This window comes from Vicia villosa, linkage group LG3 (assembly GCF_029867415.1).
Source record: "Vicia villosa cultivar HV-30 ecotype Madison, WI linkage group LG3, Vvil1.0, whole genome shotgun sequence".
NCBI classification, from domain to species: Eukaryota; Viridiplantae; Streptophyta; class Magnoliopsida; order Fabales; family Fabaceae; genus Vicia; species Vicia villosa.
Window position 1 is genome coordinate 215310673 of NC_081182.1, and position 19671 is coordinate 215330343.

Below are 19671 nucleotides of genomic sequence, written 5' to 3' on the forward strand. Positions count from 1 at the left end.
TTTGGGAAGGACCATCAAGTGGCAATGTTAATTGGGAGCTGGAGAGTGTAGCAACCGGCTTAAAAATTTTAGAGTCGCCACCATTATTTTTATCTTAAGGGAAGGGAATTAAATGGATAACCCTATATTTTCAGAGATTCTAAGTTCGCGAGTTAATTAAATAAAGGGAAGGTGTTAGGCACCGTTTATTTCCCTTGTACTCAAGGGGACCCCCTCTAGATCTAGATTTTTTCTAAGGTTTCGAAAGCATTGTTTTCATATTTTTAAAAGAAACAGGATTTATTTATTTATTAGGGGACTCGCTTCAATTTTTGATTGAATGCCTACGTATCTCCTTATGGAGAATCAGAGTCCCAATTCGTAGTTCGGGTTTGGTTTGTGTTTTTTATAGGATTGTATAATTACTTTCAGATTCTCCTTTGAATTTCGTCCGGTTTAGAAAATAAGGTAATTGTGGGCGTAGTTCGAAGATTAGTAAAAACAATTGTACAATCCTTTTTTATGAAATTAATATTGATTTGGTATTAGTAAAAGGTTTTAGATGTTGAGATTTTTAATTGGATGTATCTATAATAATTGAATTAAAATTTAGTAAAATAAGTATTAAGAATGTATTCCAATTGAAAGTTTAAGTTAAGAAATAGATATATTTTAAATATTATCTCCTATGAATTATAGTAAATTAATTAGATTATTAGTAATTTGTAAAAATTAAATTAAAATAAAAATTATATGTTAATGAAATAGTATATTAATTAAATAGAGGAGATAATAATATTGAAATAAATATTTGGTTAAGAAAAATAATTAGGTCCAAATGTAAATTTGAACCCAATAAGCCAGGAGGGGTGTATTTTACACTGCTTTTGTAAAAAAGAGTGAAAATAGAGTGTAGAACGCATTGGGCTAGGCCCATTACTAATTAATGAATATCCTCTGGATCTAGTGTAGACTGGACCAGGGGGACTATGGTGAGGACATGGGATCAGGATTCTTTGATCCGAATCGAATGGCGTTCAGAGGCCGGCTCTGGAGCGTTGATTCAAATTTAAATAAACGAAGGGACAAGATCGCGTATTGGCTAAAGGTGTAAAGTAAGGGAGTATGCACATGATTTCGCTACAGTAAAAACGTGGGAGTCTTTTATTTTTATTCTTTTCATTTTTTATTTTATTTCTTCAGACCTTTCTCTCTCTTATCTCTCATCCTCTCATTCTCTCCCCCACATGAAATGAAACTTCAACGCATTACCCCCAACAAACTCAGAAACATAATTGAAATCCTATGAACCCCAATCCCAGAAATCACATGCAATCCAACCCAAATATCAATCGTAGCAACAATTTATAAAAGCTAAGCATAATCGAGTTTACCTCCTTCTCCGTCTTTGATCTCCCTTCTTTGCTTTGAACCACAGGCACGGCGGATCGGCGGTGATTCGAGGTTCCAGGCGTGAAACCCAAATCTAGAACGGCGGCGGACTTCTTTCAAGCTTTTGATTTAGGGTTCACTCGATTCTTCTTCTACTCCTCCTTCTCTAGAAATTTTTCGGTCTTTTTTCTGTGATTTTTTCGTTAATTTTTCGGTCCCTTTTTAGATTGTTTAGGTTTTCGTTTTATAGAGTTGTTAGATTATTGAATTAGGAAATAATCCTTTAAGAGCTTTGATTCAGAAATTGATGAAAGTAATTATGTGTTGATCAGATTCGATTTTGATTCCAATTGTTTCTGTATTTAGAGATTTTGGTTTAAAATTTTCGAATTTGTCTTGTAAGCCTTGATTTGGACATTGATTGAGTATTGATTGTAAAAATATTTGCCTTTGATTCAATTAAAAGTTGTGTTTAATTCCTTTTCTGATTTTTACTTAGAATTGGTTTGAAGTTGGATTAGGGTTTGTGTTTGGTTATGGGGGGCGCCTTTTGGAGGAGAAGATGAACATGGCTAGTTCACTTAGTCAATTATTCCTAAATGTTAATAAATATATATATATATATATATATATATATATATATATATATATATATATATATATATATATATATATATATATATATATAACCTATGTTATATTAATTAAGTAAATAATTTTTACTACCCATGAAACTATTAATTTTAATAATAATAACCAAATAATAATAAATTTTAATAAATAATAATAGTAAAATGATTATTGATATATGATAAAAAAATAAAAAATTTGTATTTATACAAAGCATATTTGATTTTACCGTAAGTGTAGTACAAAATGGTTAATAGTATAATATAATGATGGTGCAATTAAATGTTAATACTAACAACAATGGTTAATTAATAATAATAATAATTAATATAATAATAATTAATATAATTTCTTAATAATAGAAATAATTAATATAATGTCACAATACTAGTGGTAACTTTTATAGTTGAAAAAGTCATCCTTATTTACATTTTTTTTTATGTTGGTTTATTATTATGAAAATAAAACAAAAAATCTAGCCTAAAAATAAGGATAATAAGCGCCCCTTTTATATTGACCATTTTTTTTAATTAATATTTATTATTCAAATTGATTATATTTAGGAAATTAGTTTGTTTTAATTTGAAAAGGTAAGGTCATGGTTTCTATTTTATTTTTTTTTAATTAACTCTAATGGGCTCAAATTCTAATTGGGTCCAAATAATTTTCTACAAAAATAACCCCATCTTTTGAATTGAATATCTTACGAGATGGGCTTACTAATTTAAATGTTAACCCCACTAGTTCAATAGATAATCCATTTTCCTTTTGAGGTTTACAAGAGAATGGGCTTAACAATCAAAATGTTAAGCCCAATAACATCTCTATTTTTGAATATGTCCCTTATAAATTAATTTTAAAATAAGGTCACTATATTAAAATAAATAGGATAAATTTTGGGGTATGACAGAGAGTCATATGAAAAACTCTTATACGAGCTGGTTGCTTGAGGTATGTTTTCGAGGACGAAAACTCTTTTAGTGGGGGAGAGTTGTAACACCCCATATTTTCTAAATTTAATTTAATCGGAATTTAAATTATCATTTAGAATTAATTGGTATTTTGTTGAATTACTTGGAGGATTTATGAGATAGGCTATTGGGCCAAGTATGGTGTTAGTAAAGAGGGGGTGATAAGTGTAGGCCTTTTACTAAGGTTATGTTTTATTTTATTTTCATGAAAACAAGGAAATAAGAAAAAGAAGGAATTGGGAGAAAAGAGAAAAAGAACGTGAAAGAGCCGAGGAAGAGGAGAATGGAGAAAGGGGAAGATTTAAGATTTTTGACCAAGGTAAGAGGGGACTCTTCCGGTTAACCTCTATTATCAGGTCGTAGGCGTTAGGATTGAAATCGTATACTATTGATTCGATAGAGAATATGTTCTAGGTTGGGGTTTTCGTATTTAGGTTCAATTTTGTGAACTTTGTGTGATTACTTGTTGGTAGTGATTGTTGATGTTAAAAGTGTTGTTTGATTGATGATATAACTCATATTGCATGTGAAATCTCTCTGTTTTTCGTATACAATCGTATTGGTTCGATTGGGGGATGTTTGGGGGATTCAAGGTGCTGAAAACTGGTTTTTGGGTTGCAGGTACGAGGTAATCGGTTACCGAAAGGGGTGTAATCGATTACCCATAATAAAAACAGCAAAATTGGGGTTTTGAACTTCAGTAACCGATTACTGGTGTTTGGGTAATCGGTTACCACTGTACGTTTTTGAAAAATACTTGTTTTTATAAAACTCATAACTTTTGATCCGTAAGTCCGTTTTGGGTGTCGTTCGAAGCGTTAGAAAGCTAACGGAATGCTCTTTATGATTAAAATAAATTAATTAGCACTAGATAATTTAATTATTATGTGGTTTTGAAAATGACATGTAATTGTGTTTGTGTATGTCATGGATTAATGTTATTTAAGAATAACATGTATGGGTATTGTGTATTATGTGCTAATTGTGATACATGGAATCGATGAATGATAATTTCTATGTATTGTTGTGATTGTTACATGATGAATGTATGTTATACCAATGGTGGATAATTCAATATGTTGAATTGTGATGGATGTGTTAGACGTGGTATTATGATGATGTAAATCCCATGTTGTTGTTGTGTGGATTTGATGTACTTGGTACATAATTTTGGAGTGTATTATTATCATATGCACTGTGTGATGAGTCGAGATATGATAATGTTGTTCATATGATTAAAGTGGCGATGTTGTGATAACATGATTATAATATTGATAATGTCATCATGTGGTGATTGTTTTGATTGTGTGATGATGATTGATTTTTATGAATAGTGTATGATACATGTACATACTTGTTGGTGATAACTATGTGGAGTTATGTGAGACGATGTTGTTCATCGGATCGGTGGTGTTGTAAGTATGTGATATGTGTGCATCCATTCATAAAGCATTTTGTTGTGGGCTGTATCCCTTATGGTGGTGGGACAGCGGTAGCTAGTTCCCATTGTGTGGAATTAGTGAGAGAAGTAGCCGAATCTTTATGGTGGTGGATCGGTGAGATGGGTTATCCCATGTTTGGTACCACATGCATGTAGTTGCATTGCATTAGGTGTTTGATATATTATAACATGAATGGAAGTTGTCCAATGTTATAATGTTGTGTGTTTGGTCAATTGTTGTATTTGGTGTATGTGTGTATAGCCTGAATATATACTGATGTTGGGTGAATATTATACCGTTGATGTTTTATCGTTTATGAACTGATAGCATTATTTAATTGAGAATGAGACTCACCCTTACTGTTGTTATTTTTCAGATTGAGGAGTAGCTTTTGTACTTGTTGGGGATTAACTCGTCAAGTAGTTCGTTAGAGTCAGTTGGGTCCGGGTCATGCTCTGGTCGTGTAACACTGGGGGAACGTTTGTTTTAGAATTTGATTGATGGATTATTTCTTATGTTGGAATAATGTTTTGTTGGTTTAGATCGGTGAATTTGGATGTGAATTCCGATGTTTTATGTTATTCAGTTTTGAAGTATTTTCCGCTGTGTTAACATGATTATTGAATAATATGTTTTGAAGTTCCTCATAAGGCATGACATGGCTTAATGTTTTAAATATTTTGAAGTTGTAATACCCTTTTCATGTTTTACTCTGAATTTTATTTGTTATTCCGCGGGGTTTTAGAAGGGTGTTACAAGAAGTATGCTCTCAAGGGGAGTTAACCACTCTGATCTTTCTATGTATCCTGTTTTATCACCTCTCTGAGAGATCTGTTGTCATCGTCAAAAATGGAGATTGTTGATATATGTGATGTGTAGGTATACTGTCATTTGGTTTTGAGGATGAGAATTGTCAAGCGGTATAAAAGATGACAAATGTGTACTAAAACTCCAAATGCCAGACGACGTTTGGTGTTAATTAATGAGTCAAGAAGTTCTTGGTGACAACTATCAAGAAGGAGTTAATTGCAACTTTCAAATGTTTCGTGATGTTGGTATCCAAACAAGATACCATAAGCCTCGTCAGTCAAAGACATTGTTGAATCAAGCTTGAAGTCTTGAAGACTTATAGCTGTGAAAGTGTGAATGCTCTTTTGGTTCTGCGCTTAAGGTTTCTGTTAGTCTTGATTAGGTTATTATAGAAGGAATACAAATAAGTATTGAGATAATAAGTCAATCCCACACACACACACATGCATACACACACATAAACTTTTTCAAACCGTTTTACTATTTTTTAAATCTTCTGAAAACCAATCAGGGCCACTGCTTAGTTGATAAGAAACTTGTTTAATCAATTGAGAAGGTTTTATACACTGTCTAATTGATTAAAAGGTCCTTTAATCAATTAGAATCAAAATATAACACCTCCCAATCAATTAAGGAGGTTAATAATTGATTAAGTGACATAGTTTTTTAAAATTTTCTAATTTAGCTTGGTTAATCAATTAATTCATAGATTTATTCGGTAAACTCATTAAAATATGGATTGTTTTCTTTTTTAGCCTATTTTTTCTATATAAAGGAGGTTTCTCCTATAACACACTACTTTTTCTTATTAGAACCTTTCTACAATTCTTTGTACTCTCTTTCATTATAAAAACCTTAATTTTTACTAGAATTGTCGTTGTGCCAAAAGAGGGAAAAGTTCCTCCTGAGATATGTCTTGTATTAACGTTTAGCTAAAATTTGTTTTATTCAAGAGAATGATTCTCTTGGATAATATCTTTGTTAGATGATAGGCTAATGATCTAGAGGGGAGTGAATAGATCGACATAATATTTTGCGGTGTTTTTAAAACTTTTAGTTAACAGAAGCGTCCCGGAACTGACTTTCGTCTAATCCGAATCGCTATTGGTAGGATCAGATATGCTACAAAACATGAAGAAGTTTGATGTGCTAAAGAGCTTGAAAAAGGAATCAATTTTATTTTTCAAAAAACTTATTCGTTTGAATGGATATCTTGATTACCTACTTCCAATGAGAATAGGTTTAATACATTTTCTAAGGCAATTTTCAAACATGTAATATGCAAATAATATGCTGCACAGACAAAATATCAAACACTTATCGTGCAGTAGTTAACTTGACAATACAATCTAAATATGGCTGATTATGATATCAAATTGTAATTACCAATTACAATTTACTTATACATAAATGTTTTGTATCACAATTCCAAATTAACAATTGTGAACCAAGATTAATAACAAGCAATAGAGAAATAGAGAGAAGGGAACATAATGATTTGTTTAGGCAGTTCTCCGTTCGTCCTTGCTACGACTAGGTCTGCCCCCAATTTCAAACGGGAATTGAGATAGTTTTTATTATTACTTTGCAAATGTTATTACATGAGATGATTAAAGCAATGAACAAACAAACTCAGTTTAATATTGATTCTTTATCTTCTCTTCCATTGACCTTAAGCAATATCAAGTCGCCAAACAATATTAAATCAATCCTCTGATTACTGCTACAATATTAAATCAATCCTCTGATCACTCGGCTGAATTGCAATCGCAAATTTTTGTCACCTAACAACTTCGATTGATCTTTCGTGTACCGTTACTCCTTTAACTGAACCCATTGTTCTTTAAGGCTTTCACTCAGATGAATCTAATCCAAAGCTTGTCGTCAAAAACTCCTAAATCACCTTGATCTTAGAGGACAAAACCCTAGAGATTTTATTCAATGAAACCACCATAATATTCACCCAAAGGAATACTTAATTCATATCCATGGGCGTTATTAAACTTGAACATGTACCCGCAACACAAAAATGATTATGTGTAGTTGTGTTATGAGTTGGAAGAAGAATGAAGATGAGAAGACTTGTGTATCTTTCAGCTTTCCATGTTGTGTTTCAATGAGTGCATGAATGTATGTATATATATATACATATATGTGTGTGTGTGTGTGTGTGTGTGAAAAAAAGAGAAAATTTTGGAAAATTTGTGCACAAAAAATACCCAGAATTGAAAGACAGGTCGACTTTTAGGCTTCCTGCGTCGACCTAAACGGGGCAGTGGGTTTTGGTGTTGATTCAGCTCAGTGTGTGTCGACTCATGGCTTCTGTGCGTCGACACATAGCTTCAGCGCGCCGACCTAAACACGACAGTGAGGTTTGGTATTTATTCAACTCAGTATACGTCGACTCATGGATTTTACGCGCCGACTCATGACTTCTGTGAGTTGACTCATTGCTTTTGTGAGTTGATACATGGCATCTGTGAGTTGACTCATAGCTTCTATGAGTTGACTAATAGCTTTTGTGAGTTGATGCAAAGGTTGGTTCAAAGTTACTATAATGGTTTTTGACGAATCTTCACAAATCAGCTTCAATATGTGTCGAACTATACAACTTAGGAGTCGACTCATGACTATGTAGATCACTCAAAAATCGATTTTTCATGATGCATATGTTTCACTTGACTCGTGTATCTTTCAAAACACTTGATGCACATATTTTCAAGATGAGTGTAATGCTTGTTCCAAGGAGAGTTCATCCAAACTTCATAAGCACCCATTTTATTCTATTTTCGACATCATTAAAACCAAAATGGACTTTACACTCACAATCTTCGTAAAATATATGAAGGTCTTGATGTTAAGCATGTGTAACAGTTTTGGTTGTTGTTAGAAGGTTTGAGGGATGATCTTGTGCAAAAGTTCAAGTTATAGTTAAAGATTGTTTGGGATGATCTTGTAAAATCTCTAAGTTGATTTTAACATAAATCTCAAGGGGAAACTATTAGGGCTAGAGTGGGCCAAATCTTTCCATCCCTTATCTCCTCTACTTTTAGTTTATTATTTTCTTTGCATTGTGTTTCTCTCTTCTTTCCATTTTTCTGCTACTGATATTCATCTATTTTTTTGTTTACTAAGGTAAACATTTTAAAAATCAAATTTTTATAAATCATTTTTGAATTCTGAATAACACAATTCACTTATCCCTCTTATGTTTGGAGTCACTTAGTTAACACCTTTTAGCTCCAAATCTCTACACATGATGTTTTCTAAGAATTTGAACCAACCATCAAAGGAACAGAAATTAAAGAAGTTTAATGTATTTTGCTTGGTAAATTCTTGATGCATGAGAGTGTCTTGGTCCATTGTCTTATAGCTCATGTGGCCTTTTTTTTAAGAAAGTGATGCAGTTTTTACATATCAATAAGCCAAAAGGAAAGTTTCTATGTTACCAAATTGGCCATGCACAAAAGTATTATCATTTGGTATTTTGTCTATTGGATACATGTTCGATGCAACTCAATACGAAAAAAAAATTTAATAAGCAATTGATTGATAAAGTTCGCACTAGGGGTGCAACCCTTACAAAATAACACTAAAGAGTGTTAGAACAAAATAAAAAAGTTCTTCGAAGTTATTGAATGGAGATCTGAAAGCTCACTTAATAAATATGAATTGGGAATTTAAAATATGAACCATTAGAACTTCATCAATGATTAAGATCACCCACTGGATTAAGTGTTGATAGTAGTGATTGTTGGAAGTTCACTCAATGAGAACTTACATTCATTTTGAATGAATATCAAACCAAACAAACCAAATATGTTGTATAATATAAGTGAACATAATTATAACTAGTTTTGCATAGACAAACCTATTCATTCAATGAAAAAAATTTCAATTTATTTTTACTCACGGTCTTTACATGTTAATTTATTGAATATATAAAAGGGTTATTACCATTTTTGCCCCCCTGCCATATAGACGACTTTTGGTTTACCCCCTGTAAATTTTTTTTTTGTTGTAAAACTAACCTTGGCAAATGAAGATTCTGTCACCTTAGACCTCGCCAGCAAATGGCACATGCCATTTGCATATGTGGCATGCTGATTGTGTAATTCTTTTATTTTTTTAATTTTTTAAAATTCAAATATGCTGACGTGTAATTATATTTTTTATTTTTTATTATTTTTAATTCAACGTAATATTTATTTTTTTATTTTTTTTATTTTTTATTTTTTTTTATTTTTTATTTTTTTTGTTTTTTATTATTTTTTTATTTTTTTATTTTATTGTTTAATTCAAAATTTTAATTTTTTTTAATTTTTTTATTTTTTATTTTTTTTATTTTTTATTTATTTATTTATTTTATTGTTAAAATTCAAAATTTTAAAAAAAGTCTAAAAATCTTTGTCACAAGTAAGACTTGAACTAATGCCCTTTAACTCCTTACCACCAATGCACTTACCACTAAGCCATATGAATTTACTTGTAACATTTACACACAATGCACATATTATAATCACTTAGTTATCACTTAATTATAAATTTTACTTTAATTATATAATAAATTGAAATTAATTATATATAAAATAATTAAACAGAAATAATATATATAAAATAAACTGAAACTAATTGAAATAATTTAAATATATAATTTTAAATAATTAAATTATACATATATATATATATATATATATATATATATATATATATAAATCGAAACTAATATAAACTTAAATTATAAATTATTCTCTTAAATATATAATTTTATTCTAATAAATAAATTGAAACTATTATTAAGCACTCCCCTCCATTCAAATGCTTGAGCCTTTACCACTACACTATAACAATTGGTTTGTTAATATTTCACATGATATTTATATGTAGTAAACATTGTCAACACATAGTATTTCACATGTTCTATTTAAAAATATTTAGAAATTAATGTTTTAAATACATTTGAAAAATTAATATTTTAATTATTTTAATATTAACAACTATTAGATTTATTTTAATTAATTTTCAGTTTTAATGTTTTGTTTTAAGTGTTTTTTATATAATATAGCATATAATAATAAACTGAAATTAATTTATAATATATAGTATAATTTGGATAAATAAACTGGAATTAATTTTTCATATTATTTCAAAATATATACTATAGTTTATTATTTCAGTTTATTTCTAAATTTATCTTAATTTATTCTTACATATCATTTTAAAAATAATTGTACATCAAAACACATTTTAATAGTACATATTATAATAAAAAAACACACCTAAAACCGGAAATTAATTAAAATAAATTTAATAATTCTTAATATTAAAATAATTAAAATATTAATTATCCAAATGTATTTAAACTACAAGGAAAATTAATTCAATGTATTGATATGTTTACTACATATAAGTATCATGTATAATATTAACAAGGCAATAATAAAAAAATTAAAAAATTAAAATATCAAAAATAAAAAAAATAAAAAAAATAAAAAATAAAATAAATATTACGTGGAATTAAAAATAATAAAGAATAAAAAATATAATTACACGTCAGCATATTTGAATTTTAAAAAATTAAAAAAAAAAAGTATTACACAATCAGCATGCCACATATGCAAATGGCATGTGCCATTTGCTGGCGAGGTCTAAAGTGACAGAATCTTCATTTGGCAAGGTTAGTTTTACAAAAATAAAATTTACAGGGGGTAAACCAAAAGTCGCCTATATGGCAGGGGGCAAAAATGGTAATAACCCTATATAAAATTATATAAGGTGTTGATATTACATCAAATATTCAAATGGAATTAGACATTTCACGCTCAATTAATCTAAGCCAACTATGGATCATCTATCATGAAATCTCAATAATTATGATAAATCTACATGATACATATTTTAGAACATAGTCATAAAACATAATTCAAATTATCGTTCAATGGTATTATCGTTAGGCTGCATATTTTCAATTGTTGATATATTCATTGTCAACAAACATTCCAGTTGATATAAGTATAACCTCGTCACCCTTAATAAATCTTCATTAATATTAATACAATTGTTTTGAGGGTGTTTTTCTTTCAGTCAAGAATGGTTTGAATGTCATCAACAATGCAAGTCCTTCGATAACATTGAGCCCAAAGAAGACCAGATGAGGGCCTGCAGTTGAATGTACCACAGTGAGTTTCCAATAATATAGATAGAAAAGATAACATGTTCCTTAACTATAATGACTCTCTAGTTTATAAATATGTTACCAGTAATACGGCCCTAACACTTGTTATATTTAATCACTTACATTTTTTAAATTATTATCTATGTTTATTTGTTTTCGCACTTCATTTATTGATCCGCGAACATCCTATCAACAAAATTATAAACAAGCTTAAGAAAACTAGATGAGGTTCATACCGGGGAGGAAAGAAGCATGCATCCGCTTTTGTGACCAAGTTAATCTGCATTTAGCAAGAGAAAAATGAGAAAAATGCATATGAATGTAACATTGTAGTCAAAACTAATGTTACTATAAAGCTATATGCCAAACGAACATGTCAACACATGTCATCGTTTGAAAAAGTAAAATACTTTAGTGTAACCATGTATATTAGTGTCACACCATTGTTGAACACTAACATTTGAACACAGATCGGATAGCACGATGAACATGACTTCAATATGAAGTATCGGTGCTACATAGCAATTAGAAAAGCTTGAACACATAAAAGCCACAAATGAATAAACTGTGATATATTAATATCAACCATTTAGGACAACTTTTTTATAATTCAAATAGATGCTAAAGAAATTATTTATAAGTCAAATAGAATTTATAGAATTCAAAGGGATACTCACATTGCACCACCTCCAGCTGGACCAATTACCTTGCATGCTGACATAGCGGTTATGCAAATGCCATTTGCTACACCTCTTTGGTGTTGATCCTATTTTAGAAATCAACATGTCATATATCTTATTTCAATTCCATTACAAAACTTTTTAAAAGAAAAAATATATAAAGAATAAAAATATAATCATACCACTGCTTTATTTTGCAGAATGAATAAACCAGTAGAAATTATTTCCTAATCCGGCAAAAAGAATACAATCAGAAAAATTTAATAAAGATAAAATTTCCAATAATATTAAACTATTTTTTCGTGTTTTAGCAGAACCAACTCACAATGAAAATATTCTTTAGAATAACAGCACTATATATCGATATGTTCAACGTGAAGCCTGATAACATTGTCATGAAGGGGAGGCTTTGCAAGATTGGTATGGATAATACCTACAAATATACGATGAAGACATTTTTTAAGAAATTAAAAAATAAATAATGAAAAGTTGATTATGAGTTTTTATTATTATAAAGGTTGAATACGAACCCCTGCGATGCGAGCAAGGACGATAGGTCCACAAATTTTTTGAACTGATTGATATATACCAAGTTGGAATATTATAATAGCTATACCTGAATAATTCACACGTAAATAACTAAGTGACATGGAAATGAAAATAAAATTGGAAAAAATTGAAGATGGTTCAAGTTTATGCAGATTATGCTTGAATAATAATCTTCTTTTTGATTCATTGAATGATGAAATTACCAAATAGAGATATGCCATACACAAGTTTATATGTAAATGTTGTTTTTGTGATGAAAAGTTTGAAATGAAAGAAATGCTTCAAACATCATTGAATGTAAAAATGTACCTGATGCTGCGAGAACATTGCCAACATCATTAGTTGCAAAGTTCAAACCGCCCAATCTTCGAGGACTAACACTCCATAATGAGAAAATCTTTAAAAGTAAAATACATAATAATAATTATAGATACATGAACAAATAGATTAATAGTAGAAGCAAAAGTCTGTCATAGTAATACCTCTGAAAAAGCAATGTCATGAATTGCGAAAACACAATAAACAATAATAGATGACATCAATGGCCAATTCCTTAGAAGGCTTTCATTTTTTTCGATCATCTTTTTTTTGTCAGCTTCATTGGTTCCATTTTCTAAAGCTTCAATTTTATCAGTGGATACTTTGTGGTTATGAAGTGTCTCCTACATTGATACAGATATTTTGACTCATTTCTATTAGCATGAGAAATAAGCAATTATCATAAGTTCTTCCGAACAGATACTTATGTCGGTAGATAAACTCAAAAAAATTATCAATCTAACATAAACTAATTAATGACCAAATAAGTTTGATTTAAAGGTACGTACCGGTAACCAAATGCAAGAAATTGCAACAGCAAGGGTCATAGCTGATACAATGAAGCAAGGCAGGGCGTACGGAAACCTGTAGATATATTTAATTTTTAAAAGAGAAACTAAGTACAACAATAACAAAAAAATGAAATACAGGATTAAAGTTAATTAAAAACTGAAAAAATAAAAATAAAAACCACTTACTTATCCCAAAAGGAGTCCTTTGAAAATATATTTGGATATTTTTGGACTGGCTGTAAAACAAAATTTCACAAACTATTAAAGAAATCAATGAGTTATGACAAAGATTTCATTTTTTTCCAAATAATATAGAATTGGAATTTAGATATCAGCCTTCTCGATATAAAAACACAAATATTGGCACAGACACTGAAAGTAACACCAATAATAATAAAATAGACATATGTAGAACACCAAACACGTCTTCAATTTGAAGTGTCAGTGGTATTTAGCTTGCAACACAAGTTATCTCATGTTCATATCAAAAAGTGATTTTTGTGAAGTATTTTATTTTGTCCTAAAACCCAGTAGGAACAAGTGAAAAAAATTAAATTACCTGAGCCAAGTACCCTCCCAGTGCCGGTCCAAAGACCAAACCAACTCCCCAAGCAGCTGCAACCTAAAGTCATATCATATAGCCTTAAAATATTTTTGAAACAATGGAGATGTGATTCAAAGAAATCCAAGAAACAAATGTTAGTTAGACTTACCGTTGATTGTCCTAAAGCATGGTACTCTTCTCTAAATATTTCAGAAGAATAAGCCTATTAATGAAGAAAATTATGAAAATATAAATTATAAAAATAACCTGAGATATTTATATATATTCAAATTCAATCATTTTATCATGCTAAATATTGGGGGTTGACATGAAAATTTAATATAGGGTGTTAATTTTTGATACCTTCATTGGTCCGAGCAAACCATTTAAACCTCCAAGAACAAATCTCATTATAACAGCCATCCAAAAATTTGTGCAAAGGCCAAATAGTGTGTTGAAAATTACCCTGCAATCAATTAGCATAATTGATGACAATTGATGATATAAGCGCTTATGTATAAGTTTATTTTTATAATAAGGAATGAATTAAAGTGAAATCATTTTCACATAAGCTATATGCAAGGTCGTCATAAACCCTTTGGTAAAAAATAGCGGTTGATTGATAAGTTACCTGATAGGTGATAGTTTATGACTGATGGTTGATAACTTATAGTTGATGATTCATGATTTATAGCTGATAAGCTAATTGAAGTGTTTGGTAAAATTAGAGTGGTTCAACTAGTTGATTAAATAAATTGACAAATAAAGACGTTTAATATGTAATTATTTTATTTTAAAATAAAATAAATTGTAGAGGATAAAAGTAAATTTTAGTTAAAATAATAAGGATAAAAATGGAACAAAAACTAATAAGCTATAATTATTGTAGAGGATAGTTTTATTTCCACTAGTGGCGGTGTTATTGACAAAGTGGAGGAGGTGAAGGAAGAAGTGAGACGCCATTTTAATGAAAAGTTCAAGGAGAGTTGTTTTTATAGACCGGTGTAGGAAAATGTTGTTCTCAAATCATTAAGTTTGGAGGGTAGTGCTTCTCTCTAGTTACCAAGGCGGTGGTTAATGGGGATTTTGGTTAACAATGAGGTGGTTAATGGGGATTTTGTAGGTTGTAATGTGAATAATAAATGTTTTGTGGATGTCCTCGAATTTGCGGATGAAACTTTATTGGTTGGCGATGGTAGTTGGAAGCACTTGTGGGCGATTAAAGTAGTGTTGAGAGGTTTTGAGATGGTGTCGGTCCTTGGTATTAATTTCAATAAGAGCGGGCTTATTGGGATTAATATAAATTCTCGTTTCTTGGATGTTGCTACATCTTTCCTTGCTTGTAAAAGTGAGGAGAATGAATTTACTTTCCTTGCCATTCGCATTGGATCTAATCCTAAAAGAATAAATTTTTGTAGTCCTTTTGGTGGATAAAATAACGAGAGATTGAGCTCTTGGAAAGGAAGGTGGCTTAGTTTTGGGGGTAGGCATATTCTTTTGGAGTCGGTTTTAGGTAGTTTACCTATTTTCACATTTTCCTTTTACTTGGCTCCTAAAAAAAATGATTCGGGAAATTAATAAAATTCAAAGTAATTTTTTTTGGTCCGGAACCGAGGAGAAAAGATGTATTCATTGGGTGAGATGGAATGATGTTTGTCTTCCGGTGGATGAAGGTAGTTTAGGCTTGAAGAAATTAGAGGTTTTTAATTTGGCTCTTCTCCATAAGTGGAAGTGGAGAATTTTGAAGAATTCAAATTCTATTTGGTATAGGATGCTTAAGGCTCGTTACGGCGATATTAAGCTTTGCATGGTGGTTGAAGGAGGAAAGCACGATAACTATAGTTCGAAATCTGTTTGGTGGGCGGATATCTTGTATTTAGAGAAGAGAGTTTCTGGGGATTTATTTGCGAACAATTGTTCTTTTGATACTGGATATGGCTATTCGACTTCCTTTTGGCATTCTTTATGGATGAAGGAAGGAATTAATTATTAAGATATTATTTCCGTCTTTATTTGATATTTCTTCTTTACAGGTTGTTGTCGTATCTTGCATGGGATGAAGGTTAATGGAAGTGGAACGACCTTGGTATTCCTCTGGTGTCGACGGGTTTTAAGACTCATAAGGAGGAATTGTGGGTGCTGCTACAGCACTATTGCCCCTTGGCTGCCACTTCAGCCAGTAGCGGTCTCTTGGACCAGGTTAAATGGCTCCGACCGGGACAAGACTCGTTCTCGGTCTCTTTTTGTTATTCGGTTATTGGGATCTCTTCCTTGAAGTATGGCCCTCCAAACCGTTTTGACTTCGTCTTTCCTCTTACATGGAAGGTCGAAGTTCAACTTAAAATCAAAGCCTTCGGGTGGAGATGCTTCAAGTATAGGATTCTGACGAAGGATTTGCTTCTTCATCGAGGTATTTTATCTTCTTATTCTAATCTTGGTTGCGTGTTTTGTGAAGAATCCGTTAAGTCTCCTATCCATCTTCTCTTGGCTTGTCGTAAGGCGGACGAGGTTTGGAAGGAAATGGCGTGTTGGATATGATTGACCAACTATAAAGAGGTGGACTTTAAAGAGAATTTTTGGAGATGGAGCTCATTTTGTAAATTAAAGAAAGTGAGTAAAAGTAAAGTGGGGTGTTTTTTGTTGGCTATCATTTGGAGCTTTTGGTTGGCTAGGAATGACATTATGTTTAGGAATATGGTTTGGAACACCCGAGATGTGGTGTGGAGTTGTAAAGCGGTCTTATGGCGGTGTTCTTTTATAGGGAATAGTCCTCATACCAATTGTAACTTTTATGAGTTTGACAAAAACTCATTGTTCTACTTAAGTTAGGTCTCAATTGGTGGGTAATTTTCCTCTCGAGATTTTTTGGCCTCGCCTTTTATAATCTTGTTCGGTGAACTTTTGTTCTCTTTAATAAAATCTTATTTAAAAAAAATATAAGTTAAAATGCTATTTGAAATAGCGTTTGGAAAATAAGATATAAATTAATAAAATAAACTATAAGTTCATGATGAAAAGACCGTTACCAAACAGGTTTTTTATTGTTATATGAACTTATAAGCTATAAGCTATAAACTCAAAAAGTGACATGCCAAACAGAACCTTTATTTTAATTTTAAAAATTAAACCGCTAACAAAAAGAGATAATATATTTTTTTGAATCATTTTTTATCAATAATTTTTATTCATGTTATGTAATAACCAATAATGAATATCGCTAAGCTATATTAAAATGTTTTCATCTCACTAATGATTATAAAAGTTGGCCAAGTGATCACCTATTTACACTTTAGCATGTCATGACATTTTGTGTGAAACAAAAATACTAAATTATCAAAAAGAGCAGCAAAGTAGATTCAAACTGAAGGACTCAATCACAAAACAAGGTTCTGATCGTTGGGCTGTTTTGTATGACATCAATTATGTGAATTGAATGTTATATTATAAGTTTTACTTATATTTTTATTATACATTACCTCTGAATTAGGTCATTCGAAATTGGAGGCCCTACTTGCACATCCACAAGGCCGACTTTGTTAGAGGCGGAGCCATCTTTAGATAGAAGATGACAGAAATGTTTAAAATTGAACCAGTCTAATTAAAAATTGTCAATTGAATTAAACCATATGAAAATCGGAGGCCCTACTTGCACATCTACAGAATTGGCTCTGTTAGGAGCGGATCCGCCTTAGGATACGGGATGGCTATGACCGGTTTTGGCTAATGTGCATAAAGATTTTCCTTATGCACCATGTATAAGTCTGCATAAGCTATTGGATCATGTTTTTTTAATCTAGTATTTAGTATTGAGTATTTAATATTGAGTATTGAGTGGTGAATATTGAGTAATAACAATTGATGTCTAAAATTTGATCCAAAGATTCATAATAATCTATGCATGATGCATAGATTTTTATCTATGCACGGTATCTGCACCCGATATGACCACCCCAATGTTTTGATAATATTTTTATCTTTTTTTTTTCTATTAAAAGTTATATTTATTTATAAGTAATAAAATTGTCTGTCTTGGCCGAGTTATATTTATAACTAATAAAATTGTCTGTAATTATGAATCATGTCTTATATTAAATTAGATTTAATAACATGTTTTTATTTTGACATTTAAAAATCCACTCGCATTCTTATTATTTTTATATTGTCTTTTTCTTTAACACCATCAACAGAGAAAGACAAAATAATTTCTCAACAAATAACATTCTTATTTCCCCAAATTTATTTTCAAAAAATTGACTTCAAAATGCAATTTCACTTAAATAATAGAAAAAAACAATTAATTTTTTCAATCTAAATTTTTAATTAACGTTATTTTGAAGATTTTTGAAAAGTCAGTTATAGCTGCAAAAGAACAAGAATTTGAGAAAAAACAAAAAAAAATAAAATTCTTAATTTTAAAGAAGATGATGATTTGGGAGCAAATTGTAGTGGTAGAAAGCCCATCAGATGAGATAAGATGAGAGAGAAAAATAAAAAATTATTCTATGTGAGTGATACATTATAACATCTATTATAATCCTTTAATCCAATAATTTTTTTTCATGGTTCACTGTAAATCATTTAGTTAATGAAATCCTAGATTTTATATATGTATAACTAAAAAAGTATACTTACACAGAAATAATTCCTATAATGACAACAGGTTTTCGACCATAGCGATCCGCTACCATTCCCCACAATATTGAAGTCAGAGCTCTACCAAGCATGTATGCAGATCCTATAAAAATTTCAGTCATATAGAACTAAAAAATAAAGAATTTATTATGATTATATAAAATTAACTTACCTACATAACCAGCATAGGAACTAATATCTTCTTCTGTTTCAGCAATATTAAAATCCTTTACCTAATCATATAATAACAATATATAAATATATATATATATATATATTATTTGCAACATTAATTAAGATTAGTGATAACATAAAAAAAAAAAATAGTGAGTATTTCATAATATAGTAAATGATCACTAACCATGAAATAAAGGTAAGGAAATAGAGATGCTATAGGAAGAGCTGTAACAATGTCACACAAAAAAATTATTACAAAGAGAGTCATTAAAGTATAAACAATTTCAATGATAATTGATAAAAGCATATTTATAAGATGCTCACAGCTGCATAAAACAACAATCCATATGTTGAAAACATTTCTGAATGTAAAATCCTTTTTCAATTCTTTGGCTTCATCCACCTTACAACCAGGACAATTTTCATGGTAATATTGTTTCTTCAACAATGGCTGATCTCCAAAGTCTCCCATGTTTTTGTGTAATTTGTTTGCTCACATCAATCTCTTTTTATATACAAGAAAGTAGCAATGTATGGTAAAATAAAAATTACTCACTTTAGTCTTATTTATAAGAAAATATTTTTTTTTGATACATTGAATAAATAATATATTTGGACAAAATATTGTTCAGATACATTAGGACAAAATATTATTCAGATACATTATTTATTCAATGTATTTAAATACATTATTTATTCAATGTATTTAAAAAAAAAAATTTATAAATGAGACCGAAGGTACAATTTACAATTTTTTTTTATTGGGAAGAAAAAAGATAAGATTAGTGGCTAACAAAGGTTACAACATTTGTTTTGTTCAATTTGAACCAATAATAATATATTTTGATGAGGAAATGAGT

The 19671-nt window shown here is 30.2% G+C and overlaps 1 protein-coding gene across 1 annotated transcript; it reads right to left on the reverse strand.

Moving 5' to 3' along the window:
• Positions 1 to 10906: 10906 nt before the first annotated feature.
• Positions 10907 to 19326, reverse strand: LOC131593542 (protein ZINC INDUCED FACILITATOR-LIKE 1-like). The gene is made up of 17 exons (XM_058866083.1): positions 19136 to 19326; positions 18996 to 19036; positions 18807 to 18867; positions 18635 to 18737; positions 14366 to 14468; positions 14172 to 14225; positions 14018 to 14080; positions 13645 to 13694; positions 13456 to 13531; positions 13111 to 13290; positions 12938 to 13025; positions 12610 to 12695; positions 12405 to 12512; positions 12262 to 12306; positions 12077 to 12165; positions 11636 to 11679; positions 10907 to 11383 (listed from the first exon to the last, which is right to left on the reverse strand). Exons 1-17 carry the CDS (start codon positions 19281 to 19283, stop codon positions 11274 to 11276), a joined length of 1449 nt encoding a protein of 482 aa, XP_058722066.1. The 5' UTR covers positions 19284 to 19326; the 3' UTR covers positions 10907 to 11273.
• Between the last annotated feature and the right edge of the window lie 345 nt (positions 19327 to 19671).

Coding starts and splice junctions, on each gene's coding strand:
- LOC131593542 (XM_058866083.1), bottom strand. CDS start 19,283: ATGGGAGACTTTGGAGATCAGCCATTGTTGAAGAAACAATATTACCAT. Junction 14,081..14,171: donor ATGCTTTAGGACAATCAACG/GTAAGTCTAACT, acceptor ATATGACTTTAG/GTTGCAGCTGCTTGGGGAGT. Junction 12,307..12,404: donor TTCTAAAGAATATTTTCATT/GTGAGTTGGTTC, acceptor TTGCCGGATTAG/GAAATAATTTCTACTGGTTT.